The sequence below is a fragment of the Anas platyrhynchos genome, chromosome 2, assembly GCF_047663525.1.
Source record: "Anas platyrhynchos isolate ZD024472 breed Pekin duck chromosome 2, IASCAAS_PekinDuck_T2T, whole genome shotgun sequence".
In the NCBI taxonomy this organism is placed as follows: domain Eukaryota; kingdom Metazoa; phylum Chordata; class Aves; order Anseriformes; family Anatidae; genus Anas; species Anas platyrhynchos.
The window spans coordinates 63,488,099-63,510,079 of NC_092588.1; the positions used below are offsets into that span (position 1 = coordinate 63,488,099).

Sequence of the window (21,981 nt, forward strand, 5' to 3'; positions counted from 1 at the left end):
CGAGTGGCCAACTTCTGTCCACCTGGCACACTGTGTTCACTTCCCAGCGATTCATACCGGCCGGAAAGCAAACGGTTTGTTAAGGTATCCCACCAGCTTCTTTTTCTTCCCCCTGTCTCTCGAGAGCCCAGCGAGTATTTCATCTTTTCAATAGCTCCCACCGCGCCGTAGCAGCCAATAACTTCATTGTGCACTCACTTCAGCTCCCCACCAGCTGTAATGTAAGGGAGAACAGCAGGCTCCAAGTGCACAGTTCACAGATACAAATGACAGTCGGGCAGCAGTATTGACAAAACAGCTCTGAAAGGCTCTCCGCTGCCTGAGTAACTGCGCGTACACTAGAGATAAGCACTAAGAGGATATCAATTCAAATCTAATCTGAAATCATCTGCTGTCACCCACAGCAAACGTGCTAAAACTACAGCATCCAATTTTATTTGCGAGATGTCAAATAGACTGAAAAGCTTAGGAGGAGGAGTTGATCTAATAAGCATCAAAGATGGGATTAAAAAAAAAATCAGCATGAGCAGCACACGTGCAATCAGAAGATAGCTGATGGAGCTAAAAGATGGAGATGGGTTTTGTAGGGAGCCCTTCGTTAGGCCAATTAGGAAAGTGGGACAAAGTGGGGCGAGGCTGGCTACCAGCTGTATTCCGGATCATCACTCAACCCTACGGACAAAAAGTAGCATCAGGTCCTACAAACAGAAGGACCGCTGCTCCTTGGGCTCCTAGGAGCCTACGGGTCAGCCACGCTGCTGAAGACATCACTCTCCAACCTCTTCTCCTCCCCAAATGCAGCAAGGGTGTTTGGTGCCTGCAGCCCCATGTAGCTCCTCAGTTCTCTCTGAAAAACTCCAGCTGATTTGTTGAACTGTCCCTGTTGTCACCTTCAGCCTGCCACAGCAGGCTGAACAGGGCCAGGCGGCCAAAGGAGGAGAAGAAAACGCTGGGTGAAGGTCTGACCTGCCACTGAGGTGGCTATTCTCCAAATCACAACTCTCTAGAAAGGACAGCAGCAATACCCATTGAAGAAATCAAAGTTTGGGTATCCAAACCCTACAGGTTGGTGGCAGCAGTGTGATTACAAGAAAGAGAAAAAAAAAAAAGACCAGAAAAATGTACTGAAATGGCAGAAATCCTCACAGGTAAAGCAAAGTCCTAGCATTAAGATTTTACATGATCTCCAAGCACCATTTGTTACGTACTTCTAAGCACCAGCTCAATCTCCCAGAGCAAGGCTGAATAATTATTTATCGCCAAGCAACTGTCTCCAACCCTGACATCTCTCTCATCTTCATTTGTATGTAACAACTGGTACACAAACAGGCAAGTAGCTGTCAGGATTCTGGTAGTGCTTCACAGAAACAGAACGTGTAAAACACGTCACATGGAAGCCTAAACTAAACATCTCTATTACCCCTCTGCAAGAGACAATGATTTATTTTAGGACTGCTTTCAAAGTGACAATGAAAAGAGTGCTTTCAAAATGCAAATCATGCTTTCTTTTTTTTCTTTTTAAAGCACTGACATGTGAACATGATCTTCTTCTGAAAAAATAGGAACAGGAGGAGCAAAATAATCACTATCAACTTCAACATGCATAGCTTTCGATAGTTGAAAAGCACTATTACAGCTGCTGTTATAAAATAAATCAACAGACTGCACTTCTAGCCTGTGGAGAATTATGGGGAAAAGGTGGGGTTGAACTCTCCTTCCAGATATAAACATTTCAGGTAGGAAAATGCCTGCTGGAGTGGCAGAATTAGACAAGGTTATGCTGACATCACATGTTAAGTCTGAGCTTCAAATCCTTGGCTTTGAACGAAGGAAATACTAATAAAAATATTCTGAGTTTTTAAAAGTAAGAACAGGCAAAAATTGAAGTCTCAAGGTCTAGACCCCTAGCCAGGGCTTAGCAAGCAGTGTATATGGAGGTGTATCCTTTGAGACAAAAAACGGAACTTAACAGAACCTGAAGAACAAAACAGAATGCTTGAAGATTTCTTCAGGGCCCTGAAGATGTGTACAATATGAAGTGAAGAGACAGGCTGATGTAAAGAGGAATTGTCAAAGTGGTATTTCACTTAAGCCCAACGTTTCTCTCTCATATATTTTACTGAGATAATGCCACTGATCAACTGTTTTACACACTCTACTTTGAAAACTTCAGAAACCCAGGCAATAAGGATTTCTCTGCCACCATTCCAGGCTAGACTAACGCAGGAAGGTTGCAATCGCAGAGCAGGAAAAACCAAGCCAACAGGCTTCTTACGTGGGGCATTTTACAATAATCATTGCATAACAGCAGTTACACGTTGTGTGTTATTTGAAAGCTTTTAAAGTTAATTGCTATATCAAGAGCAATGCTAGTAAAAATACCGTGTCAGGTTCCAAATACTTAAGTATTAAGGAAAATAGCAAAACTTTGAAAGAGCAGCAGCCATCTAAAAACTTAACGTGAGATAAGTTATCTACCATAAAAGCAACAAACTCCATTTAAGCAAATACATCACACCCAGTCATATCAGCTTAAACTCTTACACTGACTTGCACACAGGCAGCTTTACCTATCCCAGATTTATTCATCTTCCTATTATAACCATATTTAAAATGTAGGCATGTGTTTGCCTTTGTTTGTCTCAACTGAAAAAATAACGTGCGCAGAGAAGAATACTTACGAGAGGTCACTGAAGTCTGGAAAAACATACATGTGCCTAAAGCTGTCAATAGCAATAACCGGGCAGTCTGCTGGAGTCTTCTGAATGTGGAGGAGGGGGTGCCTGAATTTATCACAGTCAGCGTGAAGGAAGTTTATTGTACCTTGAAATTGTGATCAGAGAAAAAAATCCATGTTAGAATTTATTTATTTTAATTATCCTGAATCCTACTCTAAGTGTTTTCACAAACAGTACAAAGGTGGAGGTACTAAATAGATACAACATGCGAAACTTGAAAACAGATTTAAATAACTAGGCACACTAAAAGAACAAATTTTCTGAAAGTGCTTTTGGCTACAACACAAGCTGGAGTTTTGTTTTAATGCCCTCTCAAACTGCACGAAATCATTGAGACATGAACCATTTCTGAAATAGTTCCTTAATAATAAATTGTGCTTCAACTTTAATCAGTTCTAGAGGAATCCATCTTCACCATCAAAAAGTATATAAAACTAGGACTATTTGACCTTTGCTTCCATTCTACATTGAGTTCATCTGAAAAAAATAATAATTGTAGCAATAAGGAGTTGGTACAAACCTTTTTCACTTATTAACTGTCGTGCAACCTCCTGTTGGAATTTCTCTAAACTCTCCAAGTCATCCTTCATGTGGAAAAGTATGAGAAAAGGAAGGCCTTCTTCTGTCAGTTCCTGCACAGAAAGCAAAAGACAAGATTCATTTCTCCCATTTCCTAAATACACTTAAGTGATTCCAGCAGCTTTCAAAGCCAGCGAGATCTCTGCTTTAGTGTGTGTTTTTTTCAGTGTTTCTAAGGACATTAACTGTTGACCTTTCTTCTAAGACACTCATTTTACCCAGGTAATTCTGTTTCTTCCCCACTTTTCATGTGGTAGTTAAAAGATGCAAGTATCTCGTTATTAACATTTAGAAGTTGGTGATTTCTTAGCATAACGCAACAAATTAGTATCTTTAATTATCTCCATTCTTAACAAAAAAAAGCAGAAGCTAATGACATGGCTGTAGTGTTTACAATCAAGCACTACTCTTTGCCAATGAGCATGTCCTGACTGGTCAACTGCATAAACCATCGTTATGAAACTCACTTGCTGATGCATTACTAAAGGTGAGAAACAAATGAAAATCTTTTTTGGACAGGCAAGCCTTAATTCCTTGTAGGAATGCATTCTCTCTCCAGGAACAGGTAATTACGCTTTCCCTATCAGCACGCAGCCAGTTTCATGGTGGACATGAAATTGCCAGCAGCCTCCTTTCAAGCAAGCCTGCAAATCAGTCTTTCAACAGCAGGTTCCAAAAAACCCTCATAACTTCAGTGCTCTTGACAAAACAAACTTCCCAACCCATCATTAAAATAAGCCCTAGTCACATTTGCTCGCTTATTTTTAACGTAAAATTCATAGTAGAGATTGTTGCATTGATATTGAAGTATTCTAGTGCCATAAACACAGCCTAGGTCACATCACTCCCTAGCTCTGCTCTGTAGGGTTGTGCAGTACATATTAAGAGCCTATTTAAATACTCTGTAATTTCAGCAGGCAGAAATCTCAATCTTAGCATGTTTAAATTTGTTTGGGTAACAGCAACACTGAAATTTTTTAAACAAAGTTGCCAGGCAAAACATCGGGTTGGAATTGAAAATATTTGCCTGAGTAAACGGGAAGGGAAGGTTGCAAGAACAACCAGAAAAGCCAAGACAACGTGCTGCAGACTGACAGCGACGAAACCTTGGCTTCCAAGGCTCAAAAATCCAATTTCCCCATGGGAAAAGTACACTGAAAATCCATCTCACAGGTCTAAACACAATGGCACGTGGTAGCTTTTACGTGGAAACTGACTGAGTGGTGAATGAAGATTAATATTTGTTTAACTAAGAACTTCCCGACCTAAGTTGGCGGTGTTGACTAGGTCGTACTTCAATTGTTTTGTGCATCCCACCCTGCTCCTCCCTCATGCAAACTGAAGTGTTGTGCATGCCCAGAGAAGCAGGGTTACGTACAGGGCACATTCAGGGTAAAAATTAAGAACTTGTGTGAACTGAGAACGGATTCTTCCATCATGCGACTGATTCTTTGCTTCAAAACCAATGTGGGCAACGTGCTGTGATTCATTAGACACGTAACAGAGTTTCTAGCAGATGCTGTGGCTATATACAAATACCTCCTTCTGACATGCTTTGAACTTGCTAATAGTATGTTGTTTTTCCCCTGTTTATTTCACAAAAAAAGTTATCATACAGAACTGGAAATGGGTAAAACAGAAAAGTAAGCCATGAGAGGAATAAGACAAGCATTGTAAGAAAATAAGGATAATTAGAAGAAAAAATTGTTTAAATGCATGCCCCTGAATCCCACGTTATGAATTACAGCAAAAAGCAAAAGCCAAGGAAAAGGAGATGTGAACCTAAAAAGATTAAGAAGGTATCAGTGCTTAAATACATTGACCAAAAAAACAAAAACAAAAAAAACAAACCCACATTTTTTTTTATGATTCACAGAAGTAGCCAGCTCCATAAATGGTTAACACTATTTAACCATATCTTGTCATAACATTTGCAATTTACATGAATAAAAATAAAAATATAGTCTCTACCCAAGGTGTTATACACTTACATGTACCTACAGACACTCACATTCTTACACATGTATGCTCTTAGTGTCCAACTGTCCACACTCATCAAGTCTCCAGACACTTTTTATACGACCTATATGCATGATTATATATTTTTTTAAACACTGCCAGACTAAAAAGCTATCAGAAATTTGCCTCCAGTGAACTTCAAGTCTAACTGCAATGCTCCAGAACAGTGAAAGTCACACGACAACTACTTTCTGCAAAAAGCAAAGCATGCAGAAGGTTGTTGGGCATGAATGACCCTGAAAGACACGTTTTAGTTTTGAGAAGAAAATCCCCAAAGTAGAAAGGTAGAAAAAATTCTTACCTCCCCATTTTCAAATGTAATTTCTCGAACTAGTGGTACACATTTATCTTGTGTCCATGCATAAATCAAATCAAAATTGGTTAGAGAGCCTAAATATACCATATCTGGGGCATTTTCCTGTTGAAAAGAAAAATACTAGTTGAAAAACAGTAAAAATGACATTCCTACCAACCTGACATCAAGGTGACAACATCTAGACAAATATAAAAAAACAATCTTATGCCCATATTCAACTGCCATGCATGTAACACTTCTATAAGCTACATTACAGAAATACAAGCAAATAATTGTATGATCACTTATGCAATCAACTCCAATTCCTAAGACAACCTAAGAAGTATAAACTTCTACCAGGTGGAGAAATAATATCTCCACACCCTTATTTTGTGCATACCTTATTTTGTGCATGCTACCCTACTCCTCCATCATGCATTTACATCAGATGTAATCTAAATGCAGATACTGAGCTCCTAAAGAATCAGCAAAAACACCTCACAACATAAAACACACACACACAAAATCCCTCTAGGACTTGAAATTGGTATCTTACATTTGCTTTGCCAAAGATATGAATAAGTAGTAAATTTTCCTTTCCTTTTCCTTTCCTTTGTTCACTAATAGTTATAACTCAGCATTCGGTGCTACCAACTTTTAAATGTAATTAAAGTTTTGGTTAACACCAAGTAAAGCCCAGTTGTTGTGGTTCGACCCGGCTGGCATCCAGCCAAAACCAGGACAACAGCTTACTAAGCTGAGGGCATGATTAAACACACATTGATGCAGAAATGCCATATAAGCCTTGTAAGTTAATAAAATGTTTTGGCAGAAAAAGGTTTGAAGTCCCATTTCCTCTTAGGTTACTCTCTTTTTTTGTTTTAATAATAATAATAACTATTATTATTATGTAAGCAACTTTTTTCCTTAACATAATTAAGGAAGGAGCATATGTTCAAATATTATGTTTCTAAGAAGTCCTGCAGATTTTCCTCTGTACTGAAATGTTCCTCAAGTTAAACTACGGGAATTTGTTAACATGCTGTTAATTTTTTTTTATTTTTATTTCGTAAACGAAGAGAACTGCTTTTAGTTCCCCAATGAGCTAAGCCACATAAGACAGGCAAGTGATAGCCAGAAAACTGCCACTCGCATTGAGAAATGGACGGTTCACCAGATGTTGAACTTCAGACTTTTTTTTTTTAAACACTTCTACAAGACACAGAATATCTACATATACACCTATAGAGGTATATATGAGATAAATTGACTACTTTTCTAAAGAAAAAAACAATTTCTGGACACTGAAATAAAAAACGTCAGATACAGGTTTTGTACACTTAATTGGCAATAAATATTTTTCACCTACTGAAACATCAGTTCCTTAGACCCTATTTTTTTTCCACTCTATTTAGCAATGAAATAAAATTAGATTAGAGATACAGCAACACACTGACAGGTCTGAATACAGTCTCCATTAGTTCATATTGATATATAAAGATAATTTGCAGAATAAAATACAGAGTTACACTTACCCCTGGTGGCTTGTAGATTACATTGTCTCCGCTAAATCTCTCTGCTTTTGAAATAGCCCTACAACAAACCAACCAGTAAGCATGTCTCGGTACAGACAAACAAAATAACCGATACCAAAAATCATATTTTAATTTGCTATCTTCACTACATTTTTCCTTCAAAAATCTGAAGAACCAATGTGCTCGATTTTTAAAGGAAAGTGACTCCACAGATCCCTGGTCAGGCTAGGTGAGAGGGCAGCAATGGAAGCAGCAAGCCATACCATAAGATGAGAAGTTTGGAGTAGAGGCATCAAAGAGCAAGTGCTGAATGCTGCTAGAATTTTGGATATGAGATCAGCAGAGAGCAATGCTAATGAATTGATATGACTTTGTAAATTAAAAAAAAAAGAAGTAATAATTAAATACTCTTTCTTAAGGAAGGAAAGGAGAGAAATGGATTTTTGTTTGTATTTATTCTTCCTGTTCCATTGTTTACATTAGAAATTTACATCTTATCTACCTTGATAAAGCAGGGCTTTGCTAAACTCTGCTGGCACAGTTAACAAGAAGGCGGAGAGCAAACAAGCCCACACTAGATCCGTTTTGAGGATAAAATGGACAGAGAGCACAAGATGCAGCCTTTGGCTTCTGACCACTGATGGTGCATGTGTGCCTGGAGAACACATGCAGTTCCTCCCAGCTGTTCAGCTCAGCATTTCACCTTAGTGAATTCCCCCCTTGCCTCTGGTGTATTTTGTGGTTCCTTAATCCCAACCACTACAGAGCATCCCAAAAGCTGCTACCCTGAACCCCAGAACTGATCATCTCTTATTTAAAGGGATGAGGACTGCTATGCATGCAACATCAGAGAGATGCCATGCCTTCTCTGCCATGCCTTGCTGGGCCAGCTTAATTGAAGCTGGCTGATTTTGCCTCCAGAGAATGAGCTGAACCACCTATTTCTTCTCCTTCTTGCACAGACCAGGAAAGGAAAGCACCTCCGGGAAACTTAGCTAAGTGTTCAGCTTCTTCAGTTACAGTATCTCTTCTGTGGACTCAATATAAACATTGCTGAAGACTGATTAAGAGAGAAGGAAGGAAAAAAAGTAAAATCTCAATTTATCTTGCTGCAGGAGGAAGTGAATCTCCCAGAGGTCTGAAAAAAACTGGAGGGCAAAGCAAAAAAAAAAGACATCACCAGGCTTAGCTCCAAGTACCCGTGTTTCATTTACTTGATTTGACCCAGTTATCTTTCTCGTATCATGTACAAGAGACGCCTTGCCTAGTATGTTACACCTATTACTATTTTCTCCAGCTTAGAGACGTGTATTTTGAAATGGATTTTTGTATTCCAGACATGACTGCTCCGAGAACACAAAATTAGGCTTCTTTGTAATCACCATCACTGAGTTGAACTCACATCCCAATCAATCCTTCAACAAATAACAAGGAAGTGAAGACATTCAAGCCTCTGTCCAATCACTGGTGATGAACTCGTAATACTATTTTAGGAAATAAAAGCTATATTTATAGCTTTATATATTATATTAATAATTTTTATTATATTAATCATTATTATTATTATATATTTATATATTATAGCCCTGTTGTGGACCCCCAAAATTCGTCTTCTGTGTTCTTCCATTTCAGTAGCTGCAACTGTGACTGATTTGTTTCAGACAAGTTTCAGACAAGTCAAACTATGAAAATACTAAATGCCTGAAGATACTCCTTTTTTAAAGCAACTCAAATGGAAACACCAGCAGTTTGTGTTTCACTCCTCCTTGAAGCAATAACCTAGAAAGCAAATCTTTTGGAACCACGTAAAGGAACCATGTCAACCCCTCACATCTGCTTGCTGAAATTAAAACAGTTTTCAGATATGCCACTTTTTTCCCTGAATTATCTACAATTCATTACAGACCTGTAAGATAAATGTATTTTTTGGCGGCTTGTTTTGTGTTTCTGCATTTGACTTTGTATGCTGCAGCACAAGAGCACAAAGCCATGTTTTTAACTCCTATGAACGTTTCAGATTTGCCCTACTGTAAATCTACCTCTAAATAACAGCTCTGGTATCTCTTCATCAGTATACCTCCTATCTCCTTCTGCTTACAACTCTTCTCTTACTCGTCTTGCTCTGTGGTCCCCACAAACTGTAACAGAGTTGTAAAGACCAGCTGATTTCAGAATAACTATCTAGATGATCCTGAACTAAGCAGCACTAATACAGTTTTAAAACAAGCTATTACAACTACCTGAGGCCAGAACCACGTTGACATAGCAGGGAACTGTTCTACCTTGACTGAATTACTTTTTCCTGCCAAACTCATATGTTTCAGTTTTAACCTATGAGAAGTTTGAACACGATGGCTCATGTTACTGCCAGATCTGCCTTACCACAATACCTGCAAAACTCTTTGTTCATCCCCAAGTCAGAAATCCCTCTCAGGGCTTGTTGAGAGGCTGAGTCAGAGGAGTCTGACTGATCAGGGACAGCGCCCAGTGAAACTTTGCTATTTATAATCTCAATAGAAAACACTTACACAGATTCCCTTGGAAAAGTTTTTGCACGTTATTTTTTAGTCATGGGATATCTAATTAGGAAGTAGAGTAAGGGAGAGCCACCTGGACTCATGTATCTTACAAACACCCTCCTCTTTGCCTCCAAGACTTTTACAGAAAGACTTCAAGAGGCATAAGAGACTGACAAAAAAATTTCTTCAAACAGATGAAATTTTCTACCTTGATCCAGTTGCTTCACTATTCTTCATGCACTACATCCAATTCAAAAAAACCCCTAGGGCAACTGTATGTGGTATAAAAGCTGGTATAATCCATACCAATTCCTGATCTTGCAACTGCGGGTAGACTGCAAACCGCTGCATTCACATTAATGCCCAATCACTTTAAATTGGTTGCTGCTGGCACACTGAACACTGTAGAAAGAGTCTGTAATTGCATTTTATTATGCTACTTAAAAAGAAAATCGCTCACTCCCAATTTATTCTGCTTTCCCTAGTGAATGTATTTTAATATTTTTAAACATCGATGTAAATCTGTATAACAAGGAGAAATTTGAATTTCTTAAGGTTGTTCCAGGCTAACACCACGTAGCTCATCAGCACAATTGCCTTTCTAAACTGTTAACATGTGCAGTGACATAAAACTTGCATGAAACAGACACAGAAATCAGGCCTTTTTTTTTCCCCAAGCCCAAGAGGAAACAAGCAAGAAACTCCTGAATTACTTTTTACAAGGAAAAAAAAACTACAAAAAGAAAGAAGACTATGAAAACAGTAATATTGTAAAGAAGAAAAAAATGAGATTGTAAAGAAGAACCAGTCAGTAAAGCTACAAAACTGATAGTTTCTGCCAAAAATTTTCCCAACTCTTCTTTACTTATTCCCCTGCAAGGAAGCAGGAGCTTTGCGACACAACTGTCCAGCAACCTCCCCTAAAACCTTCCCAATTACATTTAAAATGATTGAGAAAGAGCAACAAAAAGGAAGAGGAGGAAAATCGGTTAGATTTCACAACAAGCATTAAGATTAGAGTTTTCTTCCTCCTTCTCCTACACTTTTCTCAGTGCATTTATCTGAAGATGCCTAGTCTCTTCAGTTACAGCACACTGAAATTATTAAAAGAAATCAATTTCATTAAGCCATATACAGTTCATTAACATAGTTTCAGTAATGAAGTCATGCAATTGAAGCATAAAAAAAACTTACCCAAAGGCAGACATGAATACACAATCATCATGCAAAATATTCGCTACTCTTTCAAAAGTTCTGTAATTGTCAGAGTCCTTTTGCTCGAAGTATCCAATGATATTTCTTCTACTGCGCTGTAAAAGCGAAGGTTACATTATAAAGTTACCTCAAATTACCAGAAACTATCAATACTCCCTAATGACATTAAATACAGAAATGTTGTTCTTCTTGCAGTCAGATGGTGTGTATTAATAAAAAGACTAATATTTTAATATTCAGAATCACCTTGTCAAATACAAGATACAATTCCTTTCAAGTGATTAAAAGTAAAATAAGTAATTTGGTAGTGGTGTTACTGTAACAAAACTAATGCAGTTGGAAGAGTGATTATATTGGAATAATTCCTAATACTGAAAGTAATCTTTTTTTTTTTTGCTCGTTCAAAAAGTCACTCATAATATTTCTGAAAGGAAAATCCCCGAAGTATTAAACATGTACTTCAAATACGTTGTCTTTCCCTTGTTCACCAAAAAAAACACAAACATATTTAGGAGGAAGAAAATCAAAATCCTTACATCAGCAGCATTAATTTCTTCCAAATCCTGGACCTCCCGAATAGGATTGCTCTTCTGCTGCCTGATATAGTCTGCTATTGCTGTCACAGACCTCTGGCCCCTGTATTCTCTCTTCATCATCATTCCATTCCGGAAGAGCTTCAGTGTTGGGTATTTGCTTATCCTGTATCTCTGAGCTATATCCGCTAAAAAAGAAATGAAGAAAAAAAAAACAACCCTGAGCATAGTATCTTATATATTTATTTATACATGCACATAGAAGGGGAATCTCTGAGCCAGCAGCCCACCTCTTCAAAGAGCAAACTAAAAAAGTTGCTGTAGGGGAGAATGGATAGCAGCTATATTATGTATCTTCATAAAGAAAATCATGACCAAAATTTAGGTGACTAAAGACTCTGCTAAACTATATTCACATAGTACGCTTCTTGGGAACAACTACAAAAAGCAGCTGAAGTTTAAGACTATGACAGTATAACAGGAAAATGAGAATCTTAAAAGCTCCCCAAATCTGAGTCAATCCACACAGGAACATTTTAATAAAACAAATCACACCGTCTTTTTTTTTTTAAAAAAAAAAACTTCCTATGATTTTTATCTCACAGTGCTGGAAATATAATTGTTACCTCTTCTGTTCTAGAGAATGTGAATGTGCAAAATATTTCTTTTGGCTTACAAGTCCAGAAGATAGCTGTGACAAATCCTGAGCTGTTCAGGTTTTGAAGATTTCAGCTTTCAACATCAAGAACATCTGTATACAGGTAGTGCCAGCATTCCCGAGGAGCCCAACTTTGTTTTAGCCCTGGACTGCCTTCACGAAGCACAACCTGTTTTTACCACAACCTTCTGTATAGTGCAGAAACTATTTTTGTGCCTCTCTAACATCCAACAGCCACTTTAAACAAAGTACTTAATAGCTTTAAATGTTTTTCCCTCCTTCAGATGTGGTCGAAGTTCAGCAAAAAGATTCAAGAAGTTTTACAAGGAGCGAATGGAGAAACAAGATGATTGTCTAAGCTTTGGCTTCTTAGGAAAACAGGGCTAAAAACAAATAGCAGAGACAAATCATGCAATGCCAAACAGACTTCCATATCCACATAATTTTGTTTAATTATGTCCTTCTGTTTTCTCCTCCCCGGAAATACATCTGAAAACAAAATACCTCACTGCCTGTGTGAAAACTGGGCGTCCTCTATTAAAACACCAGGATGGGACACAGTTTACCTGAGCAATCAATCATGTTTGTACCTAAAAGCCAACTGAATCTCAAGGTATGATCACTCGGACCATTTTCCAGAGTTGCTTCATCCTTGGAGGTGACTAATTCTAGTCAGCCACTCCTCTTCTGCTTTCTTCTCTTTCAAAGAGAAAGTGAACATTAATGGACCTATTTACCCTTTGGAGACACAAGTTTTCTTCAGATGGCAGAAGAGAGGAAGATACAGAAACTGGGGGCTGAAGGCACATCTCACCACCTTCCCCAGGATCACAGACCAGCCGAGCTGAAGGGACCTCTGGAGGCCACCAGGCCCAACACCCTGCCCAAGCAGGGACACCCACCTAGAGCAGGCTGCCCAAGAGGCTTTGGAAGATCTCCACGGTGGGAAACTCCACCACCTCTGAGCAACCCGCAGAGTGAACAAGGGCTTCCTGACATTCAGATGGAGCCTCCTGTGTTCCAGTTTGTGCCCTTGGTGTTTCTTAGCTTTTCACAAGCTCCTTCGAAGTCCAAGCGTACATCTCAAGTGACCTGGATTGGCCCCACAGTGTAAGGGCAAGTAAATGAGGGTCAGGCTGGATTCTGACCAGCTGCATATCTGGAACAGTGCTGAAAAATGTGAAGATTAACCCTGACAAGAACGTCATTTCTTCTTGATTACATATTGACCACGAAGCAGATTTGCTATCTTACTCCTACTCTGTTCCTTTTTTAAAGAAATGAGACAGAAGTCCTTTGTAAACTATTATTTAAAGGCAGTTGTCACAAGCAACGTACTGAAAATGGGGAGCTAACTTACATCTCTTAGCTGCAAAAGAAAATTAAAATCCCATGCAACTTATGTCCTCCAGAACATAACGCTCTCCATCTCGTTTAGACTTATTAGGGAACAAAACACATTCAGTGAGAACACTCAGTGAAACCATCAGCAGCTTTAATTGCTGTGAAGAAGTTATCACTTGCAGCTTCAGTTGCCGAAAACTATCTTTGTACCAGTCTGAGAACTTAAGATTTGCATGGCAGGGATGAGAACCACATTTACTCCACCAAAACTTTATTGAATATGCCTCCAACCAGCAAGCTCAAGAGCTCACAAAGCCCAGTTCCTAACGTGCCTCACTATAAAACAGAGAAAATTGATAGGTTGAATTGTGGCACGAAAAAGGATTTGACTTGTTTCCCAAATATCCTGTCAGTTTTTAATGCACTGATTAAAGTTAAGGCAAAGACATTTTACCCCGTAATTCAGGGTACTTTTATTTCAAATTAATATTAGTTTCTCAAAGAAAGGCAAAGCACCTATCAACATATTCACCATTAAGTATCAAATCAGAGTTTTTTCTTCCTTTCAAATGCTGCCACTTTCTAGTTGAAGCATGTAAGAGCTGCCTGCAAGAAGCCAGGAAGTACACTGGGGGAAGGATCACTTTATATTTACTCACCAGAAGAAAAAGTACACCAGCAAACTGGGCATTTGCTGCCTTTCTCTTTCTGATAGAAGGACCTTTGGCCTGACTGTCTGGCAGCTTATCAAAATTTGACCAGGGTCTGGTGAAAGACAGGGAGCCCTACGTATCAAGGTTTCCCCCCGGGCCTCTCAGAAAGACATTGAGATTAAAGACTGTTACTACACTACAAACCTCCGCAGCAAGACAACAAAATTACCCTTTTTTCCTCACAACGTGGACTTTTTCTTCATGTTGTTTCCATAGTTATACGAAGATACATGTGTTGTGTCTTAAGAGGTCTTGAACATTACCTGGGACTAAGACTGCAGTCCCTAAAGCTGTGAATCTTCATCAAGTGTGGACGTTGAATAAAAAAAATGATGGTAGTAAAATTCCCACTGCCAAGAGTGAATTCAAACATCATTTCGTAAGTCAGAACTTGCATGCTCTTCATAAATTACACTGAGATCCCATGAATACTGGTATTTGAACTAACACAGAGAGATGACAGTCCTACAGAAGGAAGTGTTTGAAAACCATCCTTTTACAAAATATAAAATGCAAGTGCATGAAAAACTGTTTGAATTCATTCAGAAGTCAAACAGAGTAAATCTTAAATGTTTCATTAAACCCTGGCATTTGATACAGGTAGAGTTAGCATAAGCAGAGCAACTACATTATATTCCTTTTAAAATTGGAAATACAGAATGCAAATACATGGAATATTGTTTGAATTCATTCACAGATCACATTAGTTATAGTAAATCCTAAATTAATTTTTTAAAATATTTCCAGCCATTCTCACTGACCATTTTCTGATGAGCAAAGTTATTCGCAACAGATGAGGCTAACCTACCTGAAGAAAGAAAAAGTCTCCCAGCTACAACTTCATATTTTCTTTAAATGGTACAAACCTGGAGTTCATATTTTGCCCCGTTACTCATTAAATCACAGGCCTTTCTGCCTGTGCCACCAGAATGGTTTCAGGCTAGTTACAAGAGGAAGCGACTGACATACTTGACCTTTTTCCTCATCTCTATGAATCAGAAGCTTAAAGCAGAGCTCAGATGACTGCTGAATTCAAGTGACTCTCTCCTCTCTGTTTCACATGTGTACACGTTGGCATGAAACCATTCCTAAGCCGCCCGGACCTTCTCCCATTTATTCAATATGCTCCAACATGAATGTTTTCATGGTTGCTCAGTTCTCTTCACAAATGCACTGTATCGATACTTATCCTGAGCTATGCGAGAAAAAAGCTGCCTCTTACAACAGGGATTAGCATCTTCTGTTGTTGTTTTTGGGGAAAAATTAGCAAAAAAAAAAAACTTTACATGAAACCTGAAATTTATACTTCTGTTCCCTAAGTCTCCAAACTGTGAGCACAGCGGATTCCTGTACTGAAAGGAACGATGAAAGCCATGGGGGGCATGTCAGACTGCTCACCAAGCACTTCACACATAACTAAGCTACACCTTCGAGCAGACACGCAGCCTGTAACGTGACCTGGATGGCTTCAGACTTCATTGCCCTGGGTTAGCACCACAACACGCCATCCCGAGAGCTCAGCTAGCACGTAACACGTCACTGAGAATCCAGAGTCCACTGTCACTCCATGAAAATAACGTGTACAACGAAGAATATGCTGAAGCACTGCATCAGGACATGCTATTGAAGTAGACTCCCGCCCACAATGTAGTTAGTGAGGTCCTTCCTTCCCAGGGAAGGATCAGCAACTTTTACACCAATCTGGGTACCACCCCTCCATTACCTTACTCCACTGCTTCAGTCTTCCAGGGTCACAATTCATACCACCACCAAAAAAAATAAATTATTTTAACTCTATAGGAATAGCTTGCAGGGATTTTTTTCTTCTCAAGAACCACGTCCACCAGGATTTGAAAAACACTGACAGTTTTCCTAAACATCCACCCCATAATATAAGGCACCACCGAAAGCAATTCACATGCAGAACAGAGGACTAGGATCGACTGAGAAGTTATCTGGAAGAAAATCAGTCACAAAACTCAAACCCAACAGCAGCAATTTCTGAAAATACCTGTAGTGTCTCTTTTTTGTAATGCGGTTCTGCGTGTTGTCTGAAGAAGAACGAGAACAAACCCAAGCTACTGCATCCCTTAATTTTTAGGGGATGGTTATAGGAGTTGCGTAGGGTGCATCCCTTCTTTGCCTCAAAAGCTGTATCAGTATTGGCATAAACCAGTAAGGTAGCTCGACTTTGCTGCATCTAACACTGATCTGGTTTTTGTGTGTCAGACCATCTTAGCTCTTCCTCACCCTTGTGCAATACCTTCTGTCTTAAAGGCAGCAAACTCCTTCAGCTGCATATTGGAAGCAGAGACTACTCGCAAGACCTGGAGAGATCCATATAAAGCAGAGTTAGAAAATACCATGAGAGACCATCTAAATTAGGCATCCTACACCGATGACTACAATGCTGGCGACTTGCAGGTTGGCCCGAAACAGGTAGAAGAAAAGCAATCGATGATCTACATCAAACTCAGCCAGTAAGAAACTGGCAAACAGCAAATCCAGACCACCTTCTGCTGTAAAGGAGCATTCACAACAGCCTTGCCTTCTCTTAGCGGGGCCTCATCAGTAGGTATCCCATAACCTTTTCCCACAGCCTAACAAAATGGCTCTCCTGAGGAGAGCCATCAGCAACCTCTCAACCTCTTTTATTTTACCTAAAGATAACTTTCAGCCTGATTATTTTTCCCCACCTGAAATGGCAGGTGGAGAATGAGACAAAATACTTCTGCTTGTTTACAGTTTCATATAATTTCATTTACAAACCCCCCCCCGAAGTCATGACACCAAGTTATTTTGCTTAAAGGCACAGCAGCAATACAGTCTTAATTTTTATGACTAACATTAGCACACACTACAGGAACTGCTAGACCCAAAGAGCTCAGCAGCTCACTGACATACTTCAAAAGAACAGGAGATCCCCCAAAAAAAAGTCTGTCTAGCAAAGCACCTCTCAACATCCCACTTTTATTTCAAAGATTGATTCAAACCAGCTATTATTTTTCTGTTTTTTTTTTTTTTTTTTAAAGCCAGGAACCTCTTTGTGTAAAAGAAAATAATAGTACAGTAGGTGTTAAACGCCTATATATATTTGAGTTTGTAAGAATTCTGTCCCAGAATCCCTAATTTTGAATTCATAGAAACTGTTCATAACACAAACTTTCCTCCAGAAGCATGAGTTCTTCTGTATTGCCATATTCACTCACCTACAAAACAGAAACATCGTAAATCCATAGCACTAAGTAGGTTTCTAACTTTGCTGCTTAATTGTGTTAACAAAAAAACCACAACCACCCTCAAATAAACAGAAACAAACAACAAAATAAAACCTTCCTAATAATGTATATGCAGAAAAATTTATAGAGAAGGTCACTTTAACCAGGAACTGTATTATAAAAAAATATGCACCTCTATTTCAATTATTATTTAATTGAACACAACAAAACCAAAGATTTCAACAGCAAACAATGAAGAGAAGCTTAGATATTTATGAGCTGTAAAAGGTTGAGGTCTTGGAAACAAACAGTACTTGCCTCAACAGATTTACCTTTAATGTATGTTTCACTCCAGCGTAATGAGCAAAACGTGTACATCAATGAATTAACGTACACATTTCAGTTATAATTATCTTGCGTGATATTGATGAAGCAGCATAAACCCTAACACATACCGAGGCTTAATAGACTGTTAATATTTAGAATTTGTATTTCATCACATTGGGGCCTAACTATCACTTCCCAGAAAAAAAAAAAAAACATCTTTATATTGGTTATAAGAGCAGACAGAATGATGGTTTTGTCATTAAGCATCAAACATTTGGCAGCGCATCAATAATTCTCTTTAATTTGCTTTGCCCTCAGAAGCTGGTGTGAGCTGTTGGGACCTGCAGAGCGCTTCAATAATAGTGCATTAAGTGGAAAGTATCCATGCCTAGCTGACCATTTGAAAGCTATTTTTGAGTGGCCTGACAACAGCTCTTTGGGTTCCCCGCAGAGTCTTGGTTTCAAGAAACAGACCATTTGTAATGCAAATAATCCGCCATCTCTCAAACATCATCTTCACAGGGAACTGCTAACTGTACGAAATCTGCAGGCACAAAACCTCCAAAAATATTGGCATATACCTTTTAGCATTGCTAAAATACATACACACATGCAAATATATAAAGCTAAAACAGGAAAGAAGTATGTAAGCTACTACAGAAGAGCCCAAAAGCTATTTTTTATAGTAACATCCACCCTTCTTACAAAAAAAAAAGTCACCTATTACATACATTAAAATTATAAAGTTAAAGCACTTATACATTAGAATACACCCAATAAACGTGTGCCATGAAATGTACCATTGCTCACAACCCAGCAAATAAACACTGAAAACTAGAGGTATTCCCTCTGGACCAACTCCCAGGGGAAGGAAAACAATCTCTGCTGTAGCATCTCCTCCTCTATCCAGGCCTGAGCTCTCCAACGGGCTCTTATCGCTCAATTCAATGACCCTATGAGAAGATTAAGTAACAAGCTCCTAAAGGGTTTTGAATACTTGGGGAAAAAGAAGCTTTCTGAGGCACGTAACTGCCAAGGCAAGAACATCTCATGGTTAAACATCAGGCATCCAGCAGCTCAAAGACTGTTTCTGAGCTCCCCAAACATCTCAAGCTGCAGGAAACAAAGTAAAGACTTGGATTGTTAATGTAAATCTTAAGAACAGACCTCAGCAACACAGGCTGATTTTACTACAGTCTTTTTTGAGAATTTTATTAAAAATTTCAGTCTATATCATATCAATATCATTGACTCTATGAAAAGATGAGCTAACCAGACTGTTGAACACCAAAATAAGACATTAAGGGCAAGAAAATGAATTAAAAAGAAAAAGAGCGAACCAAACATCAGACTGTCATTAACCCCCTCTCCCTCCCCAAGCCAAATCAGTTCATCTTCTGAGAAAAAAAAATCACTGATGAAAGTGATTGAATATATACAGAAGAATATGCAGAAGCAACTTCAAATATGTGAGAGTAACTCCCTTAATAAGCTGATAAAAAAAATATGTATACTACAACTGCATTTAGTTTCTACAACTGCAGTGTTAAAAGACCAGGGGATAATTCATTTATTCCGAGATGCAGGAGCTACACCAAGACAAAATACTGAATAGGAGAGTTTCAAAGACTACATGTCAGACTTTGCCTTTAACATACCACTCCAAAGCATTTCATTGCCTTCATTCCAGGCTCTAGAAAATAAGTAAGGAATCTATTATTCTAGAAAAGGCAGTTCAAGAATGCAGTTTAGGAAAACATACGTTTAACAGGAGACAGCATTACAATGGGAAAGGAAAAACAAACAAACCAAAAAAGCCTCTTGGACTTCAAGTCCAGAGGCCTAAAGGACATTCTGTGCAGCACACAGCAGGCACCCTGTCTGCTGCAGCTGCTCTGGAAATGCTACAGGCAGACACAGAAAAGTGCTGCTCTGCACTAAAGGAGATCTGCCTACAGATTTGACAACTGTGAGCATGCACAACCTAACCGCTCTTCAAGAACATATATGTTCAAACTTTTCTATCAGCTTTTCTTTTCAACATGTCCCTAATACTCCAAGATAGGAAGGCTGCCAAATGCTTCAAAACCGTTCATATCACACCTCAGGTGAATAATGCCATGCCTCTTTCCCAGCTGAGGCTTTAAAATACATCCTGTATTTCAGTGGCATTGAGGGTTCCTGTGGTCACAAATTGGTCTCACTGACCTTTGGGAAGGGACAAGACAACTTCCTTGGCCACTCCTAACAGTTTGAGAAGTCAGCTTACTTTCCACTTCAGATACCTGACTGATACTGTTTGCTTCCTTAAATGTATTTTTATACCTGAGATCTCTTTCAAGATCACAAGACAAGCGCTCTTATTGCTGGGCACCTCCATGGATGCATGACTGAAATCAGTCACTTTTCAGAGAGATGCAGATGACTTTTGTCCTACAAGGTTCTCTCTCCACATTTTTGTAACACAAAAAAAACCAACACAACTTTTAGGTCAAGGGTAAATCCCAGGGATATGCTACAAACTAAGCGCAAATCAAATTTTGAGATGTAATTCTTCTTACAAACCAGCAGTAAAGATCAAATACTGCAATCAAGCATCAGAACTTAATTTCTGCCGGGATTTGAAGCCATTTGCAACTGTTACTACTCTTTGGGAATTTCAAGCTACTGTAAAGAAACTATGCCTACAAATGCTGTTCGTCCAGAAGCACAGAACAGTGAAGCAGACTTTCCACTATAAAAAACCACCATAATAATCTCAGTGCTATCCATTTGTTTTTCAGTAGGTAGCAGATGTTCCTTACATTCTACTTATTATGGGATTACTTTATGAGATTAAAAAACTTCTGGGATTAATATAAGTAAATTCTAGCTTATCTTTTTCATGTAATTAGGGGGACAGAACATCAAAATCAGTAGTCTTTTATTGATAAACGTACAAACAGCAAAGCAGAACAGCTCTGCTATACTACCAGGAGTGCAAAACACAGTTTGCAGTCCACCAAGACTCTTAGAGGGAATTGCTGAGCAGAAGATCCTGTCAACGCTGACAGCTGCTGCTGCTTCTTGGTTGTGCTGTACTAGTGTTTCTCTGACTCCACAGTAACCCAATTCATTTTATAACCCCAGACTTTTTTTTCCCCCCCAATAAATGAGATTTTTTTTCCTGAACATGCAAATAAACATCTATGGATAAAATGAGAAAACAGCACTGAAGATTGACCTTACAAATTTGGAAGAAGAGATTCACTGATACAAGCAACTGTCTCTGGGCTAAATGATGCGTAAGGTTCAACCAACTACACTTCAGATTGCTCTTTTTTTCTATTTCTATTTCTATTTTTATACTTCAATTTCATGAATAGCCTACTGGCAGGATACCACAGGAAAAAGAAAAACTGAATCAGGATTTACTTACAGTGCTGATCACAGTCTACTCTAGCAAACACCACTTGATTCTTATCTGGATATTCTTCCTTAATTACATTAGAAGCTTCCTCGAAAATAGGATGCAGCATTTGGCTGAAGCGGCACCTGTGGAAAGGAAAAAGATTGCAAAATATTAACATGAAATATTTTGGTTGATGACTCACAGAACATTTCAATATTTGAGGGGAAAAGAAAGGAAAGAAAAGCTACTACAGAACAAACAAAACATATACTGGTACTCATGCCAGTAACTGACTGGATAAAAGTAGTTTCAAAAGTAACTTCAAGAACTCAGGAGGGGAAAAAAGCAATTCAAGATGTGCCCCTGATTTATCAGCTTAAGAAACAACATTAGACAATTGTAAGTCTTCAGAAAATACATTCTATTTAGGAAGTTTGTTCTAAAAATTTGTTTTTCTAACTGAATTATCTGTGGGGAAGGAGTTTTAAAAAGCTAGTAAAAAGACTTGGGCTGTTGAGATTAAAATATTCACCAACAAGCACCTTCAAGAAATATCAAAGAGAGAACTTTACATGGGTCAACAACAGAAGTGTTGCTTATTATTTTATTGCTTGAATTTGGTGGAAATTATGCCTAGTACTTAAACAGACTGCTAGTAGATTGCAATGAGTAAAAAAATTCCATGGGACCCTTCTTCCAGCCATGTCAGCTTTTGAAGCAAATCCTCTTTCCGACCATGAAAAAGGCTGTACATGTTGATAGATGAAAGAGGCCCCAGATGTTTTGGTGGTTTTGAGGAGGTTATGGTAACAGTAGTGCACAAGTTTGTTATTAATATGTCAATAAAGTAACTTTATAAATTGTTCTTCAAAACACACCTTAGAATTTTAAATTGAA

The 21,981-nt window shown here is 38.6% G+C and overlaps 1 protein-coding gene across 1 annotated transcript in view; it reads right to left on the reverse strand.

Annotated features, from left to right (window-relative positions):
• ERP44 (endoplasmic reticulum protein 44) overlaps positions 1-21,981 on the reverse strand; it is a 45,774-nt gene that overhangs the window by 2,464 nt on the left and 21,329 nt on the right. Inside the window, exons 4-10 of the mRNA XM_027451857.3 lie at positions 21,112-21,227; positions 11,437-11,621; positions 10,880-10,995; positions 7,167-7,224; positions 5,638-5,754; positions 3,259-3,370; positions 2,682-2,823 (exon numbers count right to left, since the gene is read on the reverse strand). Coding sequence (XP_027307658.1) covers positions 2,682-2,823; positions 3,259-3,370; positions 5,638-5,754; positions 7,167-7,224; positions 10,880-10,995; positions 11,437-11,621; positions 21,112-21,227 — 846 coding nt within the window. The remainder of the gene's footprint in view (positions 1-2,681; positions 2,824-3,258; positions 3,371-5,637; positions 5,755-7,166; positions 7,225-10,879; positions 10,996-11,436; positions 11,622-21,111; positions 21,228-21,981) is intronic.